Here is a 22541-nt window from a genome sequence, read left to right as displayed (position 1 = left end):
TGCATCACCTATAATATTGAGGCTGTCAACTTTAAGTTAATGTAACTAAAAATAAATTTCCCCAAATTTCTCACTGTTCAGAAAAAAGTAAAAAATATATATATTTTTCTCAACCATACAAAGAATGACCATTAAATTATTTTTCAAACTGATTCTCCAAAAGCCTTCGATTTCCCAGTAGTAGCTTTACCAGATGAGCTAGAACTTTTCATTGCTTTTTTTTTTTTTTTTTCTGAAGCTGGAAACAGGGAGAGACAGACAGACAGACTCCCGCATGCGCCCAACCGGGATCCACCCGGCACACCCACCAGGGGGCGATGCTCTGTCCTTCCGGGGCACCGCTCCGCTGCGACCAGAGCCACCCCAGCTCCCGGGCCATCCCTGCTCCAATGGAGCCTCAGCTGCGGGAGGGGTAGAGAGAGACAGAGAGGAAGGAGAGGGGGAGGGGTGGAGAAGCAGATGGGCCCTTCTCCTGTGTGCCCTGGCCGAAAATCGAACCTGGGACTTCTGCACGCCAGGCCAACGCTCCACCACTGAGCCAACTGGCCAGGCCAAGCTAGAACTTTTCAGTAGTGTTTATAATCATGACTAGGTTTTCTTATTTATATGGCTTAGAATATCCACCAAATACACCAAATTGTGAACATAACTCTCCATTTAAATATACCTGAGAGTGCTTTCTTTTTCTTTCCTCCTTAAAAAAAAGTGAATAAATGAATCTTTCTATTTTTTTTTTGTATGACAGAGACAGAGAGAGAGAGACAGAGAGTAGGACAGATAGGGGCAGACAGAAGAAAGGGAGAAAGATGAGAGGCATCAATTCTTCCTTGCGGCACCTTAGTTGTTCATTGATTGCTTTCTCTTATGTGCCTTGACTGGGGAGCTACAGCAGACTGAAATAAGTGCATCTTCTTTTTCTTTGAAAAGTCAGTGGAAATCTTCAGAGTTGAGAAGAAGTTCAAATTTAGCTATTTTTTTTCACTCAAATTCTTAAAGAGGTAAAGAAGATTTAAAGTAGAGTCATATTAAAACTGATAGTTTTTTTTGCCTGACCAGGCAGTGGTGCAGTGGATAGAGCATTGGACTGGGATGCTGAGGGCCCAGGTTCGAGACCCCAAGGTTGCCAGCTTGAGCATGGGCTCATCTGGTTTGAGCAAAGCTCACCAGCTTGGACCCAAGATCGCTGGCTCGAGCAAGGGGTTACTCAGTCTGCTGAAGGCACAAGGTCAAGGCATATATGAGAAAGCAATCAATGAACAACTAAGGTGTCGCAACGAAAATCTGATGATTGGTGTTTCTCATCTCTCTCTGTTCCTGTCTGTCCCTATCTATCCCTCTCTCTGACTCTCTCTGTCTCTGTAAAAAAATAAAATAAAATAAATAAAAATTAAATTAAAATTGATAGTTTTTATAGGAGGGTATAAAGCTATTTTAGAATTTTAAGCAGAATTCATGGGGTCTAAATCAGGTTGATGAGTAAGACTGATTTCTTTTACTAAAATTAATTGTATTTAGAAGGATCCTGTGCACTCAATCTACAGCAAGAGTACCACACATTTTCTTTCTCTTGGTTTACATAGAAAAGGATATTTGCATTAGTTTAAGTCTACAAATGGCATTTGGGAGTGTCTATGGTGCATACAAATAATAGGAAAAAATGAGGAGTAGGGAGCATCAAGAGATATTCATATTTATCCAGTTGCATGTTGAATGAAAATGACAAAGCTGCCAATTCCTCCACAGATGTCCTTAAAATAGGAGAAATGAGTTTCTAGAGTGGATTATATTATTTGGCAGGACTTTTTCTTTTTTCTTTTGTTCTTTTTTGCCTTCCCATCTTCACTGCAAGACGCACATTTAGATCAATCATTTCCAAGGCATACCATGATTTCTAGAATCATGTGTAGAATCTTATGCTTGGAAGTGCAGCTGATGAAAGTATGAAGGTAGTTTCTGGATTATTCTTTTTTTTTAAGGCCCATATTTATAGAGTCACAGACTTTTAGATCAGCTTCCTTCTCAAAAATATGATTCAATCTCTTTGATAACTTTTGAGAATTAGTAGGTGATGGTATTCCTTTTACTGTGTTGGTGTTACTCTCCCTCAGCAAAAATCTTGTTAGAAATAGAACGGTACAGCTTTGGCATCCTGTAAATTGAGTAAACTCAAGGGATTTATAATCTTTATTGAATTTGGTTTGTCTGCCTTTTCTAGTGTAAGTGAATCCTTACATAAACAAACAGAATAATGAATAATCACAATGGAAGGATATATTCTTTTGTATCACATGGAAAATATTTTGATGTCATATTTGAGTCAAAGTTACTATTCATTATTTAACCTTAGTGATATTTTGTGTCACCCTTAGAAATTGTGAATACAATAATAACTGCATTACATATAACATTCCAAAGGTATTTTTCTTTCTAAAATGAGACTTACTAGAATAAAAATAAAATTGTAGACCAAAATACTTCATTTTCTTCAAAATCTCTTAATTATAGATATCATGATCCAGAGTACAGAAACACAAGTATTAGCACTGAGAGATACACAGTAAATGGAAATAAAAAAGGAACAATTTGTATCAAGCATATATTGTCCATCAATTAGATAAGTTTTCTGGGTGGAGGTAACCAAGAATAACTGATTGAAATGACAAAATGAAAATAAGAAGAAAAAAAAAGAAGGAATGAGGAAAAACTTCTTTTATTGTCAGACTGTTAAAGAGAAAGTATTTTATAAATATTCTACTAGTTCTGTGAGGAGAAAATACTATACAAAATATGTTCTCTTGTCCTCTCAGTCATGGCACTTACTGTTAAAATGTTAGTAACCATAGAATAACTAACAATAACTAGTAAAAAATAAAAACAATACACTATCAAGTCTTGACCTAAAATGCTGAATCTCAAAATATAGGTACTCAAAATGATTTTTTATTTCTGTGAACGACCTATTAGATTTGCAAATATTCCATTTGGCTAAATTTCCGTATTGGTCTTGATCCAATCATGTCTTCAAAAGTTTTATATCACATCTCTTTTGGAATGGAGGCTCAATTTCTCAAATAGTATCTGATTTGTTTAAATATTGGACTCTTGGTTCAGTGTTTATTTTTATAAATGAGTTAAGATCTTTGTTTAAAGTTCTTTTTAATGGAGAACAGAGTCAGTGCATTTTAAGGTACATTTTTACAACATGGGTAAACGAGATGAGAGCTGGTTTTGAAAGCTTGCTTTTAACATCAGGTTTAAATCACTCTTTTTAGAGGAGGATGCTTTCAGAAAGGGCCCTTTTTATTGGGACATTAAATGGTAATGTGTTGGGTTTAGAGTGTTATTGAAAAGTGAGGCATAGAGGTGTCTATACAAATTGTACAGAGAGCTGTGAACGTCAGGCTCAGGGCTAGCATCAGGCCACCGCCAGAGAGGGTTAAACATGCAGCACTTGTCAGAAGAGAATCCTGTGCAGAGAGTATCAAAGAACATTAGCATATTCCCATTGCCTTTTCGCCTTCTCATCACTTTCCCTGGTGTTCCCTAACCTACCACCCAGCTTAACTCCCTTAGCTTGGTTGAGAAAGCACAGTAAATCTTCTCGTGAGGGGAAATCCTGTCACATGGACAAGAAGACTTCCTAGGAGGAGGGGAGGGGAAAACCTGGAATCATTTAGTCAGAAAAAAAGAAATTCTTCTCTTTGAGAATGGTCACAGCTTACATAATGAGCAGTGAGTTCAGGTGGGGTTCAGAGAGCAGACTTTCTGAGTTATTCCTTTAGAAAAAATAGTATTTTTTTTAATCAAATATGAATGCAGTGTGCTTGAAACACATTTGTGTTTGTGATAAAGGTGCCTGGTGCCATATAATACATGACTTCTCAGTGTCATATCATATTAACCCTCTCCTCCCATTCTGCATACATCACAAAGTCTGTATAGAATGTGGCCGAGAACCTAGATTTCATTTCTCCCAATAGCCAATCAAACTATATAAATGTAAGTATTTTCAAATACAGACAGTAAGAACTGTTATTGCTGTCACATAAAAATCTAAATATTTTTCTGTTCTAAAACTTTCTAAAAATGTTTTGTCAAATAGAATGGTTTTGTTGAGAATAAAGGAGAATGGTTAATTATAGATGCAGAATAGCAAGAGAGAATAGATCTTATCTAGAAACACATAATTATACATTTTCTCTGCTGAGCAAGAGACTGACATTTTAAAAGTCTGCTGTTTGACAATTGTGGTCAGACGTCCCTGCAGGGGTGAGCCTGCTCATTAGTGCCATATTAACCTTAACTTTGCCTCAGGCCATTAACTAGTATTCTGCACATTTGACCTTTGTTCTACAGATATTTTCAAACAGTGTGTGAGGCACTGCTTTTAATTTGGATTCTGTGTTATATGTGGACTGATTTAAGGGGTTAAAAAAATCAATACATGTCATTAAATAAAGAAACGTGTGGTCTGCAACAATCCACAGAGAAATGTGGCTTTAAAATTAAGATTCATCTCTGACACTTTTCCAGATAATTAGCTTTGGTCAAAATTAGAAATAGTTTCTTTTATATTGTGTGGAAAAAAAGAGAAGGAAGTGCTATATGTGACAGTTTATAAATGTTTTAAAATTGAAACAAATTCCCTTTAGATGAAGACATAAGATTGAGTGGTATGCCTTTATAACATAGCTCTGTTTCCAGCAACATCCAATGAAATGAAATACAAACTCAAATTAGATCAGAGCCATATGCCTAAGTGAAAACAGCCCCTAGAATATTAGCAAAGTTTGAAACACGTGGTTGCCACTCTTCAAACCATACACACAGGAAGCATCAGTCTTACAAGTTAAAGTATAAATTAGCTTAGTGGAATATTTTGATAGATTATGATAATATTGCTATATCCAGGTTATGGAACATTATACAGCTATATAAAAATAATAAAGACTAATATTTATTGACATAAAATTGGTCCACAATGTATTGTCAAAGGAGAAAAGCCAATTTCATATGTGTATAGTGTGGTTCTTATTTTGCAAAACCAAACCGTGTCTGTGTCTCTCCTTATAACTGTCTGTTTTTGGTTACTATTTTTAATTACTTATTAGTGTAAACGTAGAAGAAGCTGAAGAAAGCACTTCAGGCTTTTACCATTGCTTACATCAGGAGGGAAGGGTATAAAAGCACGATAGAGGGACATATGGTAACTTGTTTTTCATGTGTCTTTTAATTATTTTACTACTCAGTGAAAGATATGTTATTTTTATATTTAAAAAATGATTAAAGTCAATTGTAATGGTATAGGGCATAGACAATCAGAATTGTTGCTCAGTTTTACAGTAGTAACTGAGTATTTCTATGTCAATCAAAGAAGGGACAACTTCAGTGTGAGTTGCATTCTTTCTTTTTTCTTTCTTTTCTTTTTGCCTTGTGACAGATCAGGAGACCTTTCTGGCACAGCTGGCCTCAAGGGCATGGGAAGCAATGAGGCAATAACTATGCTGGTCCATGTTTCTCTCTTGCCTTTAGTAAGCTCAGGGCAAACAATGCTGTGAGCTATGAATGAGCAATCACGTTACAGCCTTTTTCTCTTTGCTGTGCTAGCAAAGGTGTACAAAGGTGTTCGTTAGCCAGTGATCAGAATTTACTCCACTCCCTGCTTTCCTCCATACCAGACCATACAGACTGGCAGAGATATATAGATAGATACTGTCTAAACATACTGCTTTTGAAGTGCAAACTTTGGCAGGCAGAAGTCATCTATCTGCTTTCTAGTCTGCTAGTGTGTTCTGTTAAAAGTGTGATGATTTCTGTAAAAACTTAAAAACGGAAATATTTTTTCTATGTAAAGATTCATTCAAGTTTGGTTTCTCAGACATCATATATCAGCCTAACATTGTAAGTTTGGGCGTTTTAAGTTAACTTAGTTACTTTAAAAAATTAGTTATACTAAATGCCTGACTAAATGACTTAGTTACTTTCAACAGGCCATTAAGTGCTGTGTAAGAAACAAGATAACCAACAGAAGCTGCATGGGTGGTCAGGCATGGAGTTAGAGAGGAGATGAGGTTCCACTGGATCATAACCAATGGGTAGAAGGGTGGGAGAGTGAAGGAGGAGAAAAGGAATTCTGGGTATAGGAAACTGCATTTGCTAAACTTGCAATTTTATCTAGTCAATATTGTGATATCTTTCACAAGTATTTTTTTGTTGTTGTTGTTGGGTATGTAAGTTGAGAGCAGGGGGACTGTCATAGGATGCTAGGGACAAAGAGTACAGAGATGATGTGCCATGATAAGACATTTAACTTGAATTGTTAGGATTTTAAAGCCAGAAAGTGATATGGCTGATTTCTAAAGCTAATTCTTATAACAGTATGGGACATGCAGTGAAGGGTAGGTGAGTGGGCAAAACTAGAGGCAGGGATGTCATTTATTAGATTGTTTCCAGCCCAAATTAGAAATTATGAACCCATATATGGAAATGACATATTGGCTTTGAATAAATATTTTGACTTCCAGCAATGTTGTTCTGTTTAATATCCCCCTGAATTTGTTATTCTATTAATTTGGAAGTACATATGGAAATATTCTTATGAATATAGAAAAAGAATTGTAATGATATAGTCACCTTCACAGCAACCGAAATTCTGAATCATCCAAAGAATATAATATTTTATTCACTGAGACATTTTATCCAACACTGGAAAAGGAGGCATGGTGTAGAGTACACCAAGTATTGAGCTGGGAACTGTAGTGTGGGTTCTTCTTATAGGAATGGCATTCGGCCCTGGCCGGTTGGCTCAGTGGTAGAGCGTCGGCCTGGCGTGCGGAAGTCCAGGGTTCGATTCCTGGCCAGGGCACACAGGAGAGGTGCCCATCTGCTTCTCCACCCCTCCCCCTCTCCTTCCTCTCTGTCTCCACCCCTCTCGCAGCTGAGGCTCCATTGGAGCAAAAGATGGCCCAGGTGCTGGGGATGGCTCCTTGGCCTCTGCCTCAGGTGCTAGAGTGGCTCTGGTCACAACAGAGTGACGCCCCAGATGGGCAGAGCATCACCCCCTGGTGGGCATGCTGGGTGGATCCCGGTCGGGCGCATGCGGGAGTCTGTCTGACTGCCTCCCCGTTTCCAGCTTCAGAAAAATACAAAAAAAAAAAAAAAAAAAAAAAAAAAAAAAAAAAAAAGGAATGGCATTCATTGGCTCTGTGGTGGAAGATAAATCTTTTTGACCTCACTATGGTATTTTATCTCCTTTATTTTCTATAATTATTACTATTTTCTGTATCCAATGTAGATCCCCTGGACCTTCATGCAATCACTTTTTGCAATACACTCAATTCGGGTGATCTAAAAGCTTCCAAACACAGAATATGGAGTTCCAAAATAGGATATCTCCAGAAATTTCTGTCTTCACAAACCAAACCTTATCTTAACATTCATGTAGACTATCTTCCATTATTTTAATCTCAATTTGCTCCCAAGCTGACCACTCTATCTGCTTTCAGTAATCCTGCTTCTCTTTTCTTTTTAGAATCTGTGATTGGTCAATTATTGATTTTCTTTTCCTAGCTTTGTATCAGTTAAGAGATGCAGTAGCAAACAACCCCAACCTATCAGTTTAGGACAAAAAAAATTTTTTTTCTTTTTTTTTTTTTTTAAATAGGGACAGAGACAGAGTCAGAGAGAGGGATAGGTAGGGAAAGACAGACAGAAACGGAGAGATGAGAAGCATCAACCATCAGTTTTTCATTGCCGTTGCGACACCTTAGTTGTTCATTGATTGCTTTCTCATATGTGCCTTGACCGCGGGCCTTCAGCAGACCGAGTAACCCCTTGCTTGAGCCAGCGACTTTGAGTCCAAGCTGGTGAGCTTTTTGTTCAAGCCAGATGAGCCTGCGCTCAAGCTGGCAATCTCGGGGTCTCGAACCTGGGTTTTCCACATCCCAGTCTGACGCTCTATCCACTACGCCACCACCTGGTCAGGCAAAAAATTTTTTGTTAGCAATGTATGCCCACTTTGGACCAGCAGGGGCACTGTATAAGTTGTCCTGACTTTAAACCCCGGAATGACAGAACAGCTAACGTGAAATACTCACTGACACTACAGAGGAGGGAAACAGAAGGTGGCCAAGCCACATTGGTTCTTAACGCTGAAGCCTGGAAAGAACATAGCTCACTTCTGCATGTGTTTACTGAAACACAGAACAAGTCATATAACCAAAGAACCTCAAAGGGGCTTTTGTGCCCAGAAGGTAGAAAATTGGGATATTTGGGAATAAGCTTATAACATACCCTTGTTTTCTCCTTTCCTTTCACACACACATATTTTCAAATCTCTTTTTTATTCAAACAAGCATGCACATGCACAAAACTCCCTTAATATTTCTTTTTGGGACTTTCCACTTTCAGTTTCTCACATGCTACTAAATGCTCATCAAACTGCAGATAGGAAGCCTATTACCCCACTTCAAATGCTTTACCATAATTATTATATCAGTTTGCTTGGGTTGCCATCACAAAATACAACAGACTGGATGGCTTAAACAACAAAAATTAATTTTCTTACAGTTACTTGAGGCTAGTAGCCCTAAAAGTCAAGGGATTGACAGGTTTGATTTCTCTTGAGGCTCCCCCCTTGCCTTGCAGATGGCTCCCTCCTTGCCTTGCAGATGGTTCCTTCTCACTGTGTCCTCGCACAGCCCTTTCTCCGTGTACCTGTATCCCTTTCTTCTCTTGTTGGGACACCGTTCATATCAAAGTAGGCCCCTTCCATATGACCTCACTTAAGCTTAATTACCTCTTTAAAAGGCCCTGTCTCCAAACACAGTCACATTGAGGGTTAAGGCTTCAGCAGATGACTTCTAGGGAGTATATTTTAGTCTATAACAGTTGTAGTCACTACATATAAAGGACATATTCAGTATTTTAGTTAAGTGCTCATAATGGCTTTTTACACTGTGGAGGATCTCTCTAACTTCAGATTCCCTCATTTTTTTTTTTTTTTAGTTTTTATTACTCTCTAACATTAAAGGTTTTATTCCTTTGCTCTTTCTGACTCTTTGGTTTTTTCTAACTGTGTATTATTTGCCTGCGAGATTTCATTCATATTCATGACTTCAGTTACCACCTGTGTAGATGATGAATCTCACATCACATGTCTAGTGCACTGAGTTCCAAGGTCACATATCCAACAGCAAAATTCAGTAGTATTCACAGTCTTGAGTAGCATCTGCATCATCTGAGTGCTTCTTTGAATAGAAAGTCTTACCCCAGCGACTATTGAACACAAATCTGCATTTTGGCAAGATCCCCAGCATTTGTTACATTTGTTAAGTTAGAAAGTAGCATTCTACTTGATTTTTCTTTCTGAATATACCAAAGAAATCTCAAACTGAACAGGTTGAGAATGGAATTAATTATTCATTAATTATTTCTCATTTATTTATTGATTCAATAACTATTCATTGAGTCTGCTGTATGTCACCACCACTGCTTTAAGAACTACAGTGGTAAACAAATCAAACCAGAAAGAGAAAATCCTGCCAGCCTCAATCTTTTATTCTAGTGAAGGGAGACAGATGAGAAACAATAGAACTTAATAGATGAGTACATTACATACTAAAATACAAGGAAATGTGTACTGCAGAAAGATAACATTACGAGCAGTCTAAGTGTAGTGTGGGACATTGCAAAGGGGATATTTGCCACCTTCATTTCTTATGTCATTGACTAACTACAACCTCCTCAGCCACCAGGAAGTGTTGAGGGCAGGTGAAGACAATTAAAAGTTATACTAAAACTTTTACTTTACCTGTCGGTTCTAGATTCCTAATGTCTTTCCCAGTTTTTACTTTCTATGATACTCACTGGCAGGCATTTTTGGTTCACATCCTTGTATTTTCTTCCCTTAAATCTTGGTAATAGCCCCCTAAATGACCTCATAGTTTTCAGTTTCCACAATATTGATATGATGTTAGGGTCGCTTGCTTGTTGGAAATCTTAATGGCTTCCACTGCCTTCAGAATAGAACTGAAACATTTTATAATGATCAGTAAAGTTGATTATGATCTGGACTCTTTCTACCTTTTAATCATAATACCCACAAGTACAATCACCACTAGTTAATCTAAACTGTGTATGAGTCTTTGAACATACAATATTCTTCCCTCTTTACTTTTGCTTAAACTGGTTTTGTTGTTGTTTGCTTGTTTTTGTTTATTTTGCATGGAATACTAAAATATTACCTTGTTTTGTAAAGAGTTCCTGATTCCTTCTCTGTCCTCAAATATGGCATCATTAGTCTCATATTCTTATTGTGGGTATTTCCCAGAATGCACATTCTTAGAAGGCAGGAACTGTCTTTAGCTGTGATTTCCTAGTGCCTGTGCAGAGCTCAGTATGCAAGTGCTTCATTCTCTGACAAATAACTGATAGATGATGGTTTGTAGAATGAGTGGAAATTTTCTAGGATACAGTCCTTTCAGACAGAATGCATGCAAAGGCATAGTAAGTGTGTTTGAGGAACAGCAAGTATCTCACTTTTGTGACACCCTGGAGTATTGTTTGGGGTGCTACTGATATTGAGGAGAGAGGGTGCCTTAGGTACCTTGCCAAGAAATTTGGGTTTCCTGCTGCAGAGAGAGGGGAGCCATTGACAGTTTTAGGCAAGTGAGTGAAAGTCTGTGGAATATCAGATTTGAATTTCATGGTGGATGAGAATTGATTACTAAAAAGGTATGTAATCCTAGTGCAGTAGTTCCAGAGAGAGAATAAGAGCTGGACGGAGGCAACTGCAGTAGCACTGGGAAAGGGGACTGCAAAAGACAGCAGGAAAGCTTTCCCCATTGTGATCTACTGCTTGTGAAGGGACAAATGAAACAAGGGCAGAATTCACCAAGATTGACTAGGAGGTTTGGATTTCATAAAAAAATATATCTATTTAGTTTTACACCATCAACTTTTTTTTCTTTGTAGCTAGTATTATTTTTTATTGATTTAAATTTATTGTGTTTACATAGATTCTAGTGTCACCCCGAATGCATCCCCCCTCCCCCGTATTCCCCTCAACATCTCCCTTGTCCCCCTCCCCATAGCGCCCTCCCCCTTCCCTTCAAGTTTATCCCATCCTATCATCCCCTTTCCCTCTGTTCTCTTTTCCTCTGGTCCCTTTGATCTCTCCTCTGTCTCAATTCTGTTCCTCAGTTCACATTGTTCCTTGGATTCCTCAAATGAGTGAGGTCATATGATATTTTTCTCTTTCTGCCTGGCTTATTTCACTTAACATAGTAGTTTCCAGGTTCATCCATGTTGTTGCAAAAGGTAAGATTTCCTAGTTTTTCATGGCCCCATAGTATTCCATTGTATATATGTACCACTGCTTTTTAATCCACTCGTCCACTGATGGACACTTGGGCTGTTTCCAGATCTTGGCTATTGTGAACAATGCTGCCATAAACATGGGGGTGCATTTCTCCTTTTGAATCAATGATGTGAGATATATTCTTAAAAGTGGGATGCCTGGGTCAAAAGGCAGTTTCATTTTTAATTTTTTGAGAAATCTTCATATTGTTTTCCACAATGGCTTCACCAGTTTGCATTCCCTCCAGCAGTGCAGGAAGCTTCCCTTTTCTTCACATCCTCACCAGCACTTATTCTTTGTTGTTTTGTTTATGAGTGCCATTCTGACTGGTATGAGGTAATATCTCATTGTGGTTTTAATTTGCATTTCTCTAATAATTAGTGATGTTGAGCACTTTTTCATATGCCTATTGGCCATCTGTATGTCCTCTTTAGAGAAGTGTCTATTCATTTCTTTTGCCCATTCTTTGATTGGATTGTATATCTTCCTGGTGTTGAGTTTTCCAAATTTATAAATTTTGGTTATTAACCCCTTATCAGATGTATTGTCAAATATGTTCTCCCATTGTGTGGTTTGTCTTTTTATTCTGTTCATATAGTCTTTAGCTGTGCAAAAGCTTTTTAGTTTGATATAGTCCCATTTGTTTATCCTGTCTTTTATTTCACTTTCCTGTGGGGATAAATCAGCAAATATATTGCTGCGAGAGATGTTGTAGAGCTTACTGCCTATGTTTTCTTCTAAGATGCTTATGATTTCACGACTTACATTTAAGTCTTTTATCCATTTTGAGTTTATTTTTGTAAATAGTGTAAGTTGGTGGTCTAGTTTCTTTCTTTTGCGGGTAGATGTCTAATTTTTTCCCAACACCATTTGTTGAAGAGGCTGTTTTTATTCCATTGTATGTTCTTACCTCCTTTGTCAAATATCAGTTGTCCATAAAGGTGTGGGTTTATTTCTGGGTTCTCTGTTGTGTTCCATTGATCTATATGCATGTTCTTATGCCAGTACCAAGGTTCTGAGTACAATGGCATTGTAGTATATCTTGCTATCAGGAAGTGTGATATCTCCCACTTTGTTCATTCTTTTCAAGATTGCTGAGGCTCTCTGTGTTCTTTTTTGGTTCCATATAAATTTTTGGAATATATGTTCTATATCTTTGAAGTATGTCATTGGTATTTTAATTGATATTGCATTGAATTTATAAATTGCTTTGGTAATATAGACATTTTAATGATGTTTATTCTTCCTAACCATGAACATGGTATATGCTTCCACTTGTTTTTATCTTCCTTGATTTCTTTTTCAATGTTTTATAATTTTCTGAGTACAAGTTTTTAACCTCCTTCGTTAAATTTACTTCTAGGTGCTTTATTTTATTTTATTTTTTGTTGCAATAGTGAAGGGGATTGTTTCCTTAATTTCTCTTTCTGACAGTTCATTGTTAGTGTATAAAAATGCCTCGATTTCTGTGTATTAATTATATACCCTGCCACTTTGCTGAATTCATTTATTAGGTCAAGTAGTTTTTTGACTGAGACTTTAGGATTTTCTATATACAGTATCATATCATCTGTAAATAATAACAGTTTCACTTCTTATTTTCCAACTTGGATGCCTTTTATTTCTTCTTCTTGTCTGATTGCTATAGTTAGGACTTCCAGGAGTATGTTGAATAAGAGTGGTGAAGGGGGCACCCCTGCCTTGTTGCTGATCTTAAGGGGATTGCTTTTAATTTTTGCCCATTGAGTATGATATTGGCTGTGGTTTGTTATAGATGACCTTTATCATGTTGAGGTATGTTCCCTGTATTCCCACTTTGCTGAGAGTTTTGATCATAAATGGGTGCTGAATTTGTATCAAATGCTTTTTCTGCATCTATTGAAATTATCATGTGGTTTTCTCCTTCCTTTTGTTTATGTGATGAATCACATTGATTGATTTGCAAATATTGTACCAACTTTACCTCCCCAGAATGAATACCACTTGATCATGATGTATGATTTTTTTTATGTATTGCTGGATCTTGTTAGCTAATATTTTATTGAGGATTTTAGCATCTAAATTCATCAGGAATATTGGCCAAAATTTTTTTTTCTTTGTGCTGTCTTGGTCTGGTTTTGGAATCAGAATTATGCTTGCCTCATAAAAGAAACTTGGAAGTCTTCCTTCCTCTTGAATTTTTTGAAATAGCTTGAGAAGGATAGAAGTTAGTTATTCTTTGAATATTTGGTAGAATTCTCCTGTGAAGCCATTTGGTCAAGGGCTTTTATTTATTGGGAGTGTTTTGATAACTGTTTTGATCTCATTTGTTGTAATCGGTCTGTTTAGTTTTTCTGATTTTTTCAGATTGATCTTTGAAAGATTATAAGTTTCAAAAATTCATCCATTTCACCTATGTTGTCTAATTTTTTGGCATACAGTTCTTCATAGTATTTTCTTACAATCCTTTGTATTTCTGTTGTGTCAGTAGTTATTTCTCCACACTCATTTCTAATTTTATTTATTTGAGTCCTCTCTATCTTTTCATAAGTCTGGTTAAAGGTTTATCGATGTTGTTTACCCTTTCAAAGAACCTGCTCTTGGTTTCATGGATCCTCTGTATTGTTTCTTTAGCCTCTATTTTATTTATTTCCACTTTGATCTTTATTATTTTCTTCCTTCTACTACCTCTGGGCTTTACATGCTCTTCTTTTTCTAGTTCTTTAGATGCAGGGTTAATTTGTTAATTTGAGCTTTTTCTAGCTTGTTAAGGTATGCCTGTAATGCTATAAACTTCTCTCTCAGTACAGCTTTTGCTGTGTCCCATAAATTTTGAGTTGTTGCTTGCTCATTATCATTCATTTCTAGGAATTTTTTATTTCTTCTTTGATCTCATTGTTAATCCATTTGTTATTTAATAACATGCTATTTAGTTTCCATGTGTTTGAGAATTTTTCAGTTTTTCTGTTGTGGTTGATTTCTAGTTTCATGGCATTGTGATCAGAGAAAGTGCTTGATATTATTTCAATCTTCTTAAATTTGTTGAGACTGCTTTTGTGCCCTAACATGTGTTCTATCCTAGAGAATATACCATGAGCACTTGAAAAGAATGTATATTCTGGTGCTTTAGGATGAAAGGTTCTAAAGATATCTATTAAATCAAGTTGATCTAAATTGTCCTTTAAGTATGCTGTTTCTTTGCTAATTTTCTTTCTTGAGCATTTATCTAGTCATGTTAGTAGGGTATTGAAATCCTCTACTTTTATGGTATTGCTATTGATCTCGCCCTTTATGTTTATCAAAGTCTGCTTTATATATTTAGGTGTTCCTATATTAGGTGCATAGATATTATAATAGTTATATCTTCCTGCTGGATTGCTCCCTTTATCATTATGTAGTGACTTTCTTTATCTCTTACTATAGCCTTTGTTTTAAAGTCCATTTTGTCTGATATAAGTATTGCTACCCCAGCTTTTCTTTTTTGTTTCCATTTGCATGAATTATTTTTTTTCCATCTTTTTACCATCAGTCTATGTGTATCTTTTGTTTTGAGGTGTGTCTCTTATAGATAGCATATGTATGAATTCTGTTTTCTTATCCATGCAGCTATATCTTTTGATTGGATCATTTAATTCATTTACATTTAAAGTTATTATTGATATGTAGTCGTTTATTGCCATTTTATTTTTTAAAGCTTTATTACTCTTTTACTATATTTTTTACCCTTTTTGTTCTGTTTTCAATAGGCCCCTTAACATTTGTTGCAGCATTGGTATGTTTGTAATGAATTTGTTGAGGATTTGTTTTTGTCTGGAATGCTTTTTATTTTTATTTTTTTGAATTTTAAACAATAACCTTGCTGGATAAAGAAGCCTGTGTTGTAGGCTCTTGTTCTGCATTACTTTGAATATTTCTTGCATTCCCTTCTGGCCTCAAGTGTTTCTGTTGAGAAGTTGGATATCATCTTTATGGGGACTCCTTTGTTGATGATAACCTCTTTTTCTCTAACTGCTTTAAATATTTTCTGTTTATCTCTTAGTTTTGGTATCTTAATTATGATATGTCTTCATATACATTTCTTTGGGTTTCTTTTTAATGGAGTTCTCTGTGCTTCTTGAACTTGTGTGACTATTTCCTGCATCAACTTTGGGAAGTTTTCAGCTATGATTTCACTGAACAAGGTCTCTATCCCTTGTTCTTTCTCTTCTTTTTCAGGAATCCCTATGATGTGTATGTTGTTTCTCTTTAGGTTGTCACAGAGCTCTCTTAGAGTTTCCTCAAATCTTTTATCCTTTTTTTTTTCTGCTACTCTGCTTCTGTGTTTTTGCTTATCTTGTCTTCTAAGTCATTGATTTGATCATCTGCTTCATCCAGCCTGCTTTTAATTGCTTCTAGTGTAGTATTCATTTCTGATATAGTATTTGTCATTTTTGACTGGTTCTCCTTTATTATTTCAATGTCATTTTTTATGCTTGTAATCTCTTTATTTATGTGCTCATTGTGTCCCTCCATTGTTGTTCTAAGATCTTTCTGCATTCTAATAATTATTATTTTAAATTCTCCATCTGGTAGTTTGGTTATTTTCATGTCACTCAGTTCATTTTATGGGGGTTTCTCTTGTTTATTCATTTGGATTGCACTTTTCTGTCTTTCCATTATGTCTGTGTGTTTAAGTATGTTGTTTGTAGAGCTGGTTGAGTCTAAGGTTGGTGTTGTCTGTGTCCAATTTTCAGTTGTGTTATTTCTAGGTCTTCTTGGGTTGGCATCAGCTGTTGTTTTTAATCCACTGTCAGATTTGGCTATTCTAGTAGAGCCACTTTGATGTCTTTGACTCAATATTTCTCTATGATGCTATCTTTAGGGGCTGGAACAATGTATTTCTCGTGATGCCTTTGTATCCATTTCAAATCCTCCACAGACTCAGTTGGGTTCTTCTTTTTCTTAAGAGTCTTGCCACAAAGGCATTGCAGCATATGCGTTCCTTTGCTGAAAATGTTCCAAAGATACCACATTGATTTGGGCAAAAAGTAATCCAGCAGCTTAGACACCTTGAGAAAAAAGAAATCTTTATGGTTGCATAATAATAATTTGAAATCAGTCTACACCATCAATTTTGAGGTCTTAGAATTCTAGCCATTTCTTCCAGGCATCTTTATTTCTAGAAAATTCTTTGAAAATAAGTGGTCATTTATTGTGAATAGGTTCAGGACATATCTCTAAATATTCATTAATCTCAACCTTTCTAGGAAGAACCTGTCAGCTTCATCTGTGATGTTATAGTAGCTGCAACATGAGAATTGATATTTATTCATGCACTTCAGTTAGTAAGGATATAGCGATCAAGGAGGGGTGTATTTTCTAGTAGAGAAAACTAACTTAACATATAAATAAGTGGTTAACATGCTAGCAAGAAAATAAAGCAATTTTTTTAATAGATCATAAGTTAAAGTTGAATCACAGTTATGCTTCCTGTGACCATTTTGTTATTACTTGTCTGGTCAAACTTTACTAAAAATTTCATTAAATGCTTAACAAACACTTGCCTTGGAAATATCTGATCTCCTCTATGATTTCAGATGTTGCATGTTTGAAAGTTACAGTTATACTTTCTACAGATAAATGATTATCTACAATTTTAGCTGTTTCGAAATATAAAACATATCTTTGAAAACCAATTAGAAAATACTGAAATGAATACAGTTGACTATCAGTCTATCAAAATCATATAATATTTTTGAAATTAGTTATTTCAGCCATAATATAGAGCCACCTCTCTTCTTTTATCTCATTTTTAAAGGAATTATTTTTTAAACTTCAGTGTGAGTGAAATTTTATGATGGCTGCATTTTAACTACTCAAGCCATGCCTTTCTGAAGTTTGCTTTTATTCCAACCTTTCCTTTATTTGCCCTTCCCCTGTAGTTCAGAAATTATCTCCTCTGTATCAAGTTGGTGGCTTTTAATTTTTTTCAAAAACATTTGTTTATATATATATAAACAAATTCAAAACTAAAAGTATTTTAGTCTTTTGAAATGCTAAAACTAACTCTTGGAACATCAAAGCCTTGGTTTTAAAATTCAAAAATTTTGGCTTTCTAAATTAGAAATTCAAACAAACTGTTTTTGTACTGAATTATTTCTTTCTGTGTTTTATGGGGGAAAAGAGTAGAATGAGAGGAAAAAGAATAGTTAATATATTAATTAGTATTCTTTCTAATAACTTTTATTTTCAAGCATCTGAAATATGTTACATATGTTTAGTGGACTTATAATATTTCTATCTGGGTTTTTTCTTTTGTGTCTTACAACATAAAGTAATATATTTTTATGAAATATGAAAAATCTACTACTAAACTTTTAATCAGTAAACAAACAATTGGCTCGTTATGACTGACATACAGTTCCATATATGGAAAAGGAAGTATTTAGTTATAACTGTTGTTTAGATGCCAACAGCTAGTGAGAGGTTTTAGGGAAGTTAAAGTGTACGTGTGTGTGTGTGTGTGTGTGTGTGTGTGTGTGTGTATACTATTCACAACTTCTTGGACCTGGAGTTATAGAAGATTCAGTTCTAGTGAAGACTTCAATTCAAAACAAAGAATTTGAATACTAGTGTTATTTTTTTTCAATAAAATGTAGTTTTATCTTGATAGAAAAGTATTAAAAATAGGTAGAGAATATGAAACATTACATTCTAAAAATTACTTAAAAATTATTCCATTTATATTGGCACTTTTACCTTTTATTGTTCTCTTTGTTTTTTCCATTTAGAGAATTCATCAACAGCCTTCGACTGCACAGGACGTTTTATGGGGGCCTGGCTGATCAGCTCTGTGTTAACGACTTAGCTGCTGCTGATGGGCTGCCTTGCTGGAATGGAGAAAATATAGTGAAAAGGTATTTTATGTGCAGTGATGGGTGAAAACACAATGGGTGCTCTCATCCTTGCTTTTTTTTCTAGATATTGAGTAGATTGCTCCAGTTTAACTTTGCCACATATGATAGAGCAGTGGTTCTCAAAGTGTGCACCAGGGCGCACTGGTGCACCCTAGATTTCCAGGTGTGCCCTATGGTATTCCAGAAAAATATGTGCCTGTTGGGGACCAAAAAACCAACAGGGTTTTTGGAGTTTAGATTTTGGGGGGACAGAGGTGTGGGGAATTGGTGAAAGCTGACAGTCTGCCCAAACTCCACCTCACTTGCCAGATTAGGTTGCAAAAGGCTGTTAAGCTGTGGTGCTGGATTGTTTACACTACCCTCCATGTTCTCCGGAAAGACTGGAGGCAAGTTTCTTCTCTCCTTTGTTTGGTGTAAAGTTAAGATGATATGTATGGCGGGGATTTTCTGCACTCAACACAATTAAGAGTAAATAGAGAGGAATTCTTCAATGTATTGATGAGGAAATGAGAGTTTGCCTTTCAAATATATGCCCAAACATTGAAGAAATTGCTAGGACACATCAGGCTTATGTTTCTCATAAACACAAGAAGAAAAAACTTAATACATTCGAGCTGGGACCTGCTGAATTTACTAAATCTTACTAAGAATGTATCTATATATATATAAAAAGATAACTATTTTGTTGTTTTTTAAAATTTTTAACCCCTCTTTATTATGAATTCTAAAAAACATAACAAAAAATGTAATATAAAAATGTTTTAATGTCAGAACAAATTTAATTTTGTCATATTTATTTCATTTAATTACCATAAAAGCACGCTTGGACTTTATATATTTTTCTTTAATATTTGACTTAATTATTATAATATATTTTTTAGAAATTTGTATATAGTGTGCCTACCATTATTTGTAGGATTTTAAATGCGCCCCGACTTCAAAAAGTTTGAGAACCACTGCATTAGAGTGTAGGTTAATTCCTATCAGCTTGTTAAAAATAAATGTGACCCTTTTGACATTTTAGAACAATAAGAGCATTCTGTGGTGGTTTGAAAGTTCTCTTATTTTCTACCTATGTATGACTTACCCTCAAGTCTACTTTTATAACCAAGAATCAACTTATCTTTGTAATCTATGCTGTTTATCAAATATCTTATTTTTTTAATTTAACATTATGAATATTAGAAAGTGTGGAAATTTAGTGAAATGTGAATACCTATGCAAAGATTCATTGATCTATGAATTTGTGAATCAGCATTAGTAATATGTATATCCTACAAGTGTCTCCTTACTGTGTGTATGTTTGTGTATCTACGTAAGAGTGGGGGCACTTTTATGTATGTCTGTTTGCAACATTGTTTATTTGTGTGTTGTCAATTTTTACACAAACTCAAGTAAATTTAACTTTTACCGTTTTTTTTCTCACTGTCTAGAATTTCTTTGACAATTTTTTTCTTTGCTTCCTATAATTGATTTAGTTTCAAGTAATCTTCTGAGCTTAAGAAAGTCTAAAATTTTTTCTTTCTAATATATAACCATGGTTATAACTGGCCATATAATTGGCTGGGGATGAGTACTTTGATTTTCCAATGCTAATGATTATTATAGATTAGCCTATTTTTTGCATTTGGATTTGAGTGTTTAGTGTATTTTATTTTGAGCAATGTGCGAAAAAGAAAGATAGGGTGTTAATCTTTCTGATATACAAACATTCCTACTCCATGTGAAAATAAGTAGTTTAAGTACCACAAGAGTGATGAGTTCATTTGGAATGTCATTAAGCAAGTAAAATTGCTATGATAAACTTATACTATAATTAATTTTAATGTAGTAAAAATTATTTACCTATATCAGGATGATCATTACCATTCTTTATTTTTAAATAAATAATTTGTAGTTTATATCTGAATAACTCATAAATCTAGGATTTCATAGAAAAATTATTGTAGAAAGAGTATAATTACATTTAAATAAAATATTTGGCTGAAAGTTCTAGTGCTGTTTTTTAACAGTGCTCTTTGGATGTTGGAATGTAGTTGATAAATATATCTTTTTTTTTTAATAATTTTATTTTTTTAATGGGGTGACATCAATAAATCAGGATACATATATTCAAAGATAACAAGTCCAGGTTATCTTGTCGTTCAATTATGTTGCATACCCACCACCCAAAGTCAGATTGTCCTCTGTCACCTTCTATCTTGTTTTCTTTGTGCCCCTCCCCACCCCCTATCCCTCTCCCATTCCCCCCTCCCCCCATAACCACCACACTCTTATCAATGTCTCTTAGTTTCACTATTATATCCCACCTACGTATGGAATAATACAGTTCCTGTTTTTTTCTGATTTACTTATTTCGCTTCGTATCATGTTATCAAGATCCCACCATTTTGCTGTAAATGTTCCGATGTCATCATTTCTTATGGCTGAGTAGTATTCCATAGTGCATATGTGCCACATCTTCTTTATCCAGTCATCTATTGATGGGCTTTTTGGTTGTTTCCATGTCCTGGCCACTGTGAACAATGCTGCAATAAACATGGGGCTGCATGTGTCTTTACGTATCAATGTTTCTGAGTTTTTGGGATATATACCCAGTAGAGGGATTGCTGGGTCATAAAGTAGTTCTATTTTCAGTTTTTTGAGGAACCACCATACTTTCTTCCATAATGGTTGTACTACTTTACATTCCCACCAACAGTGTATGAGGGTTCCTGTTTCTCCACAGCCTCTCCAACATTTGCTATTACCTGACTTGCTAATAACAGCTAATCGAACAGGTGTGAGGTGGTATCTCATTGCCGTTTTGATTTGCATTTCTCTAATAGCTAAAGAAGATGAGCATCTTTTCATATATCTGTTGGCCATTTGTATTTCTTCCTGGGAGAAGTGTCTATTCATATCCTCTTCCCATTTTTTTATTGGATTGTTTGTTTGTTTGTTTGTTGTTGAGTTTTATGAGTTCTTTGTATATTTTGGATATTAGGCCCTTATCTGAGCTGTTGTTTGAAAAAATCATTTCCCATTTAGTTGGCTTTCTGTTTATTTTATTATCAGTTTCTCTTGCTGAGCAAAAACTTCTTAGTCTGATGTAGTCCCATTCATTAATTTTTGCCTTCACTTCTCTTGCCATTGGAGTCAAATTCATAAAATGCTCTTTAAAACCCAGGTCCATGAGTACCTATGTCTTCTTCTATGTACTTAATTGTTTCAGGTCTTATGTTTAGATCTTTGATCCATTTTGAGTTCATTTTTGTACAGGGGGACAAACTGTAGTCCAGTTTCATTCTTTTGCATGTGGCTTTCCAGTTTTCCCAGCACCATTTATTGAAGAGGCTTTCTTTTCTCCATTGTGTGTTGTTGGCCCCTTTATCAAAAATTATTTGACTATATATTTGTGGTTTTATTTCTGGACTTTCTATTCTGTTCCATTGGTCTGAGTGTCTATTTTTCTGCCAATACCATGCTGTTTTGATTGTCGTGGCCCTATAATAGAGTTTGAAGTCAGGTATTGTAATGCCCCCAGCTTCATTCTTTTTCTTTAGGATTGCTTTGGCTATTCGGGGTTTTTTATAGTTCCATATAAATCTGATGATTTTTTGCTCTATTTCTTTTAAAAACGTCATTGGAAGTTTGATGGGAATTGCATTGAATTTGTATATTGCTTTGGGTAATATAGCCATCTTGATTATATTTATTCTTCCTAGCCAAGAACAAGGTATATTCTTCCATCTCATTATATCTTTTTCGATTTCCCTTAACAATGGTTTATAGTTTTCATTATATAAGTGCTTTACATTCTTTGTTATGTTTATTCCTAAGTATTTTATTTTTTTTGTTGCAATCATGAAGGGGATTATTCTTTTGAGTTCCTTCTCAGTTGTTTCATTGTTGGCATATAGAAAGGCTATTGACTTCTGTATGTTAATTTTGTATCCTGCGACCTTACTGTATTTGGCTTATTGTTTCTAGTAGTCTTTTTGTGGATTCTTTGGGGTTTTCGATGTATAGGATCATATCATCTGCAAAAAGTGATACCTTTACTTCTTCTTTTCTGATATGGATGCCTTTTATTTCTTTGTCTTGTCTGATTGCTCTGGCTAGAACCTCTAGTACCACATTAAATAAGAGTGGAGAGAGTGGACAACCCTGTCTTGTTCCTGATTTAAAGGGGAAAGCCTTCAGTTTAGTGCCATTTAATATGATGTTAGCTGATGGTTTATCATATATGGCCTTTATCATGTTGAGATATTTTCCTTCTATACCCATTTTGTTGAGAGTCTTAAACATAAAATTGTGTTGTATTT

General features: G+C 35.3%; 1 protein-coding gene across 1 annotated transcript in view; it reads left to right on the top strand.

Annotated features, from left to right (window-relative positions):
* The window catches only part of GPC5 (glypican 5), a 1883811-nt gene that overhangs the window by 476456 nt on the left and 1384814 nt on the right, over positions 1-22541 (top strand). Inside the window, exon 5 of the mRNA XM_066235594.1 lies at positions 18109-18234. Coding sequence (XP_066091691.1) covers positions 18109-18234 — 126 coding nt within the window. The remainder of the gene's footprint in view (positions 1-18108; positions 18235-22541) is intronic.

This window comes from Saccopteryx bilineata, chromosome 6 (assembly GCF_036850765.1).
Source record: "Saccopteryx bilineata isolate mSacBil1 chromosome 6, mSacBil1_pri_phased_curated, whole genome shotgun sequence".
Taxonomy (NCBI): domain Eukaryota; kingdom Metazoa; phylum Chordata; class Mammalia; order Chiroptera; family Emballonuridae; genus Saccopteryx; species Saccopteryx bilineata.
This window is presented reverse-complemented; position numbering and strand designations above follow the sequence as displayed.